This window comes from Heterodontus francisci, chromosome 17 (genome assembly GCF_036365525.1).
Source record: "Heterodontus francisci isolate sHetFra1 chromosome 17, sHetFra1.hap1, whole genome shotgun sequence".
In the NCBI taxonomy this organism is placed as follows: Eukaryota; Metazoa; Chordata; class Chondrichthyes; order Heterodontiformes; family Heterodontidae; genus Heterodontus; species Heterodontus francisci.
Genome location: NC_090387.1, coordinates 70,048,235 through 70,056,224, shown reverse-complemented (window position 1 = coordinate 70,056,224; position 7,990 = coordinate 70,048,235). Strand labels below are relative to the sequence as shown.

Sequence of the window (7,990 nt, the reverse complement as noted above, 5' to 3'; positions counted from 1 at the left end):
GTGAATTTACAGGATTATAAAACAAAGCACACCATATTGTCTTTATATAAAGACCTTGTTTGGCCTCAATTAGAATACTGTGTTCAGTTTGGGTCTCCTCACTTGATGGTTGATACTGAGGCTTTGGAAAGGGTGAGAGGAGGGCCACAAGATTAAATCCAGTTTAAAGCTTTTTTTTACCAGACAGGCTCAAAAGTTGGGTCTCTACACTTTAGAGAAGCGTAGACTTAGAGATTATTTGATAAAGCTTTATAAGATAATGAAGGGACTAAATTCTGTTTAGTCATTCCAAAGTCATTTATGGCACAGAAGAAGGCCATTTGGCCCATCGAGTCCATGCCAACTCTCCACAGAGAAATCCAGTGAGTCCCACTCCCCCACTCAATCCCTGTAGCCATGCAAGCTTATTTACTTCATGTCTACACAAAAATTATTGATTGTCTCCACTTCCACCACCCTCGTGGGCAGTGAGTTCCAGGTCATTACCACTCACTATGTAAAAAAGTACTTCCTTATATTCCCCCTGCCTCTGTAGCCCAAAGCCTTCAATCTGTGTCCCCTAGTCCTTGTACCATTAGTTAATGGGAACAGTTTTTCCTTGTCTAATTTATCTAAGCCCCTCATAATTTTCTACACCTCTATCAAATCTCCCCTCAATCTCCTTTGCTCCAAGGAGAACAACCCCAGCTTTTCCAATTTAACTTTGTAACTAAAATCCTCCATCCCTGGAACCATTCTAGTAAATCTCCTCTACATTCTCTGAAGGACCCTCACATACTTCCTGAAGTGTGGTGACCAGAACTGGACGCAAAACTCCAGTTGGGGCCTAATCAGGGCTTTATAAAGGTTCAGCAAATTCCCTACATTTGTAGTCAATGCTTCTATTTATGAAGCCTAAGATCGCCTGTGCTTTACTAACCACTCTCTCAATATGTCCTACCACCTTCAAAGATCGAAGCACATGCACCCCCAGGGCCCTCTATACCTGCACTCTCTAGAACTGTGCTATTAAGTATATATTGCCTCTCCCTATTCCTTCTACCAAAATGCATCACCTCACACTTGTCAGTATTAAATTCCATCTGTTCTGCTAGCTTATCTATGTCCTCTCCAAGCAGTTCACATCATCCCCACTGTTTGCCTCACCTCCAAGTTTGGTGTCATTGGCAAATTTTAGATTTTACTCTGTGTTCCAAGATCCAAGTCATTTATATAAAAACAAGCAGTGGGCCCAGCACTGACCCCTGGGGAACACCACTATCTGCCATTCTCCAGTCTAAAAAACAACCTTTTACTACGTGTCACTGTTTTCTGTCTTTAACCAACTTTTTATCCAGTTGGACATTGACCCTCCTATTCCATGAGCCTCAATTTTGTTAATGAACCTTTTATATGGTACCTTATCAAACACTTTCTTAAAATCCATATAAACAACATCCACCACATTGCCTTCATCAACGCTCTCTGTTACATCCTCAAAAAATTCAATTAGATTAATCAAGCATGATGTGCCTTTTACAAATCCATGCTAGCTATCCTTAATTAACTCAAACCTCTCCGTGTCTGTTGATTTTTCCCCTGATTATTGTTTCTAAAAACGTACCCACCACTGATGTTAAACTAACTGGCCTGTAGTTGCTAGGACTGTCCTTACACCCTTTCTTGAATAAAGGTATCCCATTTTCCACTCTCTAATTCTTGCCACCTCCCCCATATCCAAGGAACATTATGGCAAGCCCTTCCATTATCTCCATCCCCACCTCCTTCAGCAACCTGGGATGCAAACCATCCGGACCAGATGACGTATCTACCCTAAGCTTAGCCAGCCTTTTAAGTACCTCCCCCCTCTCAATTTTTATCCTATCCATTGCTTCTACTCTCTCCACTTCTACCAATATTTTGTCAGATTCCACTTCGAGTGAACACTGATACAAAGTACTCATTAAGTATATTAGCTTTGCCCTGTACCTCTAAGCATATATTACCTTCTATCCCTAATAGGTCCCACTCTGCTTACTAATAACATGCCGGTCGAAGATTTTTGGGTTCCCTTTTATGTTGACTGCCATTCTGTTCTCATGTTCTCTCTTTGCCAGTCTTATTTTTCTCTTCACAGCCCCTCTCAACTTATTGCATATGGCCTGGTTCTCACTTGAGTTCACCTGACGTATCAGACTCCCTCTTTTCTTTGTTTCATCACAATCTCTATCTCCCTCATCATCTAAGGAGCACTATTTTTGGTTCCCTTACCTTTACGCCCTTGCTGGAACGTGCCTAGCCTGTACCTGAAGCATCTCTTCCTTTGAGATAACACATTGTTCCGATACAGCACTTCCTGTCAGTCTTTGGTTCCATTTTACTCTGGCTAGATCCCTTCTCATCCCATTGAAATTAGCCTTCTTCCAATCCAGATGTTTTACCTTATTGCATTCCTTGCTTTTCTGCATTACTAGTCTAAAGCTTATGATACAAATCACTCTTACCCAAATACTCCCCCACAGACACTTGGTCCACTTGGCCCACCTCATTTCCCAGCACCAGATCCAGCAATGCCTCCTTTTTAGTTCAGCTGAGAACATACTGATCAAGGAAGTTCTCCTGAACACATTTCAGAAATTCCTCCCCCTCCTTACCCTTTACTTTAAAATTATCCCAATCTATATTTGGGTAATTCAAGTCCACCAGTATCATCACTCTATAGTTCTTGCACATCTCTGATTTCCCTTCAAATTTGCTCCTCTCTCTCTCACTATTTGGAGGCCTTTAGAATACCTCAAATAGTGTGACCTTTTTGCTTCTAAGTTTATGTTAGGGAGGACCAGAGGTCACTCTTGCAAGTTATGTAAGGGCAGAACTAGATTAGATGTTAGGAGCTCTTTTCCCAGAGAATAGTGGATCTGCAGAACTGGCTGCTGGCTTGTGGGGTGAAGGCTGATTCGCTGAATCCTTCAAGCAGGAGCTGGAACTGTTTTTGGTTGGGGAGCAGATCTCTGCGTACAAGAGGAAGGTACTTTGTAACATTATCAGGGCTAGAGTGGTCTCGTGGAATCCTTTTTGATCGCCTGAGGGCAACGGAGAGGAACTCTCTGGGTTTTATTTTCCCTGCCTGGACTAGGTTTTTCCATCTGTCTTTTCTCCTCTCCTGCAAGACTGCATGGCTTTGGGAGGGGTGGGGAGTGTATGCATTATAATGCACAAGACATCATATTTGTGGGAATGGGCCAGGAGATCTTTTCCTATCCATCACTTTTCATATCTCCAGTCACATGTAATCTGCAAAATAAACCAGCTTTGTGATTTTTTTCATTGATCTGTACGGTGGAAACATGGAGAAGTGCATTGAAGGTACATGTGAGTTTATACTGTCTAGTTCCTTGTTATTCCTTGGTCTGTTGTATAACTAGATATTGAACACCAATGGTAATCTACTGATTGTCATAGATGTGGGATCCAGTTAGGGAGAAACTAGTGATATGAATATCCAAAATTACTAACATCATGGCTCGGATTTTGTGGTCAGTGACATTCACCACTGACTGCACAGAAAATATGGGCTGGAGTTATGTGTTGGGCTGGAGGCCTTTCCCACTGGCCAAAAAGTTGGGGGCGAGCCCGCCTCCGCCCGGCCTGGGAGCTATGCTGTAATTTTACATGGCCCAGGCGCTTAATTGGGCTCGGGCGGGACTTCCACCCCTCTGAGGCAGGAAGTCCCGCCTCTAAGAGCTGCCAGCCAATCAGCAGGCAGGCAGCTCAGTCTCACTGGGAACGATGGCCATGGCTGGGAATGCACCCAGCCAGAAGAGCAAGAGGGACCCCGGCCCTGGAATGAAGGTAAGTGTGTGGGGCCTTGCTGGGGACAATCAGCTGGGCCCCGGCAAGGCAAGGGGGGTTGTTGGGGGGGGGGGGCGGTGGGGAAATGTAGTGCAGTGGGGGCAGCTTGTGCCTCCTCCAGCCTGCAAGGAGGTTTTACTGGGAGGCCTCCTGAGGTGCTAAAATACCAGCAGTGGCAGAAGGAGGCCATTAACTGGCAGTTAATTGGCCACTTAAGGGCCTTAATTAGCCTGGGGTGGGTGAGCCGCTTCTCGCCCCCGCTCATAAAATTGCAGTGGGTGCGGGAAGGCGACAGGAACAACACTCCCGCCTCCCACTCCCCCACCCACCCACAGCTTGCTCCTGGGGCGGGGGTGGAGGAGGTGGGGGGGGGGCGCGTAAAATTCCGGCCATGAACTTACTTGCTTCGTTGGTTGCACTTCTTTCTCCAGCAATGGTCCAATGTTGAGAGGATCAACGAAGCTTTGAGGCGCGAAGCCACACTCCCTAAGGACGACAGGAGCTGAAGACGTGCTGACATCAGTCTTCAGCTCAAAGGCACCTGAATGTTTTATAATGATTTTAAATACTATTAAACACTTCTAAAAGCTTTTATCTTTTCAGTACTTTTGCAATGACCTAGAGAAGTGTGATATTTATACCAGTAAAATTTAATTCGTTACAGTAGACGCTGTTTGAACCAGCTGTAGAATCTTGCATTGCAAATCTGCAGGGCTCTTTTTTTAGAAGTTTAAAATGTTGATTTACAGATACATGAAGAAAGATGTGTAAATTGATTATGGTATGGCACTAGCTGTTGTGCTGGGAATTTATTGATGGTTCTAAAAAGCACTTTATCTTGAAAAGAAACACTGCCGCAATTACGGCTGGCAGACTTTAACCCCTCAATGTGAAAATAGATGAGACGAATGACACAGTATTGGATTTGAACAGATGATTAATAATCATGATTTAATGCAAGACTCTGAACAAATTACAGCAATCAGACCAGAGCAGATTCAATCGAAATGGGACAAGAAAGGTCAAACAGCCGAATTGTTACCAAGCAACAAGCAAGTTGTTTGGAAATTATGTTCACTTATAATAATCGGACCCTGTGGTAATTTTCTAATCAGTTCTCAGTTACACCCAAGTATCAGTTTTATAATTTACATTACATGTTTCATGTTTTGCTGCTGAGAACCCACAGCATGTTAGAACTCTGAAATTCCAATAAGTACATTCTACAGTGATGTCAAATGCTTTGTCATCCAGTTAGCAATTTTTCCAGAGACAGGGAAGCAAATCGTTATCAATCACAACAGCGCTAGCGTTTTAGATACTGATTCGTAAATGTTGCACTTCTCCACAGAATTTCAAGGTCAGAGGGATTGTTTCAATCGCACTTTTATCCAGATTTAATGCCAGTATCTCTCGTTGTTAGAGATTGCTAAAATAATTCTATATTTTTCATATCTCCCATTTCCAAACATCACTGAACCTCCCTCTGGTTTTATTTGCCAGTCTCCCTCTCTTGTGCCCAAACATTACCCATTTCTATGTTGGTTTGAAGGATTTTTTAAATCTTGCATTTACATTTTGAAAAACGGGAATCAAGCGAGGGCACCAAGTAAAAGTTGAACAGAAGCGGTATATTCCTTTCAATGGTGTTTACAGATGTGGGTTATAGAGTCAGAGTCATTTAAAGCACATCGGGAGGCCATTTGGCCCATTGAGTCCATGCTGGCTCTCCACGGAGCTATCCTGTCATCCCTTGCTTGATCCCTGTAATCCTGCAAGTCTATTTCCCTCAAGTGGCCATCCCAACTTCCTCTTGAAGTCATTGATCGTCTCCGTTTCCATCACCCTTGTGGCAGTGAGGTCCAGTCATTACCACCTGCTACGTAAAAAAGTGCTTCCTCAAATACCCCCTGCATCTTTTGCTGAAAACCTTCAATCTGTGTCCCCAGGTCCTTGTACCAATAGTTAATGGGAACAGTTTTTCCTTGTCCAGCTTAATCTAAGTCTGTCATAATCTTGTACACTTCTATTAAATCTCCCCTCAATCTCCATTGCTCAAACCAGAACAAACCCAGCTTTTCCAACCTAACCTTGTAACTAAAATCCTCCATCCCTGGAACCATTCCGATAAATTTCCTCTGCACCCTCTCAAGGACCCTCACATTCTTCCTAAAGTGTGGTGACCAGAACTGGACACAGTACTCCAGTTGGGGCCTAATCGGAGCTTGATAACGGTTCAGCATAACGTCCCTGCTTTTTGTACTCAATGCCTCTATTTATAAAGTCCAAGATCCTATATGCTTTACTAACCACTCTCCTGAGCAGGCTCTGCACCTGCTGATACCAGCTCTAAATAAATGTGCGTGAAAATCAGCCCAAATTGTCAAATAGCAGGTCACTGCCGCTTTACAAAGTAGCCCGGCAGGACCATCGGCGTACTCTCCTCCGGCAGGACCATCGGCGTACTCTCCTCTGCAGGACTATCAGCGTACTCTCCTGCGGCAGGACCATCAGCGTACTCTCCTCCGGCAGGACCATCAGCGTACTCTCCTCTGCAGGACTATCAGCGTCCTCTCCTCCGGCAGGACCATCAGCGTCCTCTCCTCCGGCAGGACCATCAGCGTACTCTCCTCCGGCAGGACCATCAGCGTACTCTCCTCCGGCAGGACCATCAGCGTACTCTCCTCCACCAGGACCATCAGCGTACTCTCCTCCGGCGGGACCATCGGCGTACTCTCCTCCACCAGGACCATCAGCGTACTCTCCTCTGCAGGACCATCAGCATACTCTCCTCCACCAGGACCATCAGCGTACTCTCCTCCACCAGGACCATCAGCGTACTCTCCTCCGCAGGACCATCAGCGTACTCTCCTCCACCAGGACCATCAGCGTACTCTCCTCCACCAGGACCATCAGCGTACTCTCCTCCACCAGGACCATCAGCGTACTCTCCTCCGCAGGACCATCAGCGTACTCTCCTCCGCAGGACCATCAGCGTACTCTCCTCCGCAGGACCATCAGCGTACTCTCCTCCACCAGGACCATCAGCGTACTCTCCTCCACCAGGACCATCAGCGTACTCTCCTCCGGCAGGACCATCAGCGTACTCTCCTCCACCAGGACTATCAGCGTACTCTCCTCCACCAGGACCATCAGCGTACTCTCCTCCGCAGGACCATCAGCGTACTCTCCTCCACCAGGACCATCAGCGTACTCTCCTCCACCAGGACCATCAGCGTACTCTCCTCCACCAGGACCATCAGCGTACTCTCCTCCACCAGGACCATCAGCGTACTCTCCTCCGGCAGGACCATCAGCGTACTCTCCTCCGCAGGACTATCAGCGTACTCTCCTCCACCAGGACTATCAGCATACTCTCCTCCACCAGGACTATCAGCGTACTCTCCTCCGCAGGACTATCAGCGTACTCTCCTCCACCAGGACTATCAGCGTACTCCGGTGCCCGTTGAGGCACTCTGCAACCTCCAGTTTTCCGTTTCAGTGCGATTGCAGGTAGTTTCAGTGCCATTGCGGCAAACGCAAAATCCAGGGCCATTATCTCCCAAACATGAAAGCATTTCATATGCAACAAATTACTTTGAAGTTCTGTAACTATTGTTATATAGCCGAACATGTTAACCATTTTGGGCATTGCAAGATCCCACATCAGTGTGTTCTTGCAATTTTAGGGTGAAAATTCAAATGTTTCTTTTTACAATGAAAATGAGCAGATCCTGTGATAAAGGTGCTGATGCTGAATTTTGTGTCAGATTATCTTCAACGTTAACAACACCACTGTCTCTGGTTTATTTGTAAAGGAATGCTCTTTAATAGATGAATGTCCTCCTTTGGGGCTGTTGGCTTTAATTTTGAAATAGCTGAGGTTGCTTTTTGTATTGATAATCACCTGTTCTGGAATTTGAGGTAGACTTTAAAAATCCTGTGACATTTTTAAAGAACATGGAGTCCTTGCCAACATGTCTCCCTAAACCAATGCCACTTAAACAAATTCATTCAACTCATAATTGATGTCGGAAATTCTGGTGTAGAATGGCTGCCAGGTTTTCTTACATAATGAGTCATTATATTCCAAAAGTAACCAATTCTGCAAAACACTTTAAGACATTTCATCGTGAAAGGTAATATATATAAATGCAAG

The 7,990-nt window shown here is 45.2% G+C and overlaps 1 protein-coding gene across 1 annotated transcript in view; it reads right to left on the bottom strand.

Moving 5' to 3' along the window:
- Positions 1–6,652: 6,652 nt before the first annotated feature.
- The window catches only part of ldhd (lactate dehydrogenase D), an 81,644-nt gene continuing 80,306 nt past the window's right edge, over positions 6,653–7,990 (bottom strand). Inside the window, exon 9 of the mRNA XM_068049615.1 lies at positions 6,653–7,946. Coding sequence (XP_067905716.1) covers positions 7,832–7,946 — 115 coding nt within the window. The 3' untranslated portion in view covers positions 6,653–7,831. The remainder of the gene's footprint in view (positions 7,947–7,990) is intronic.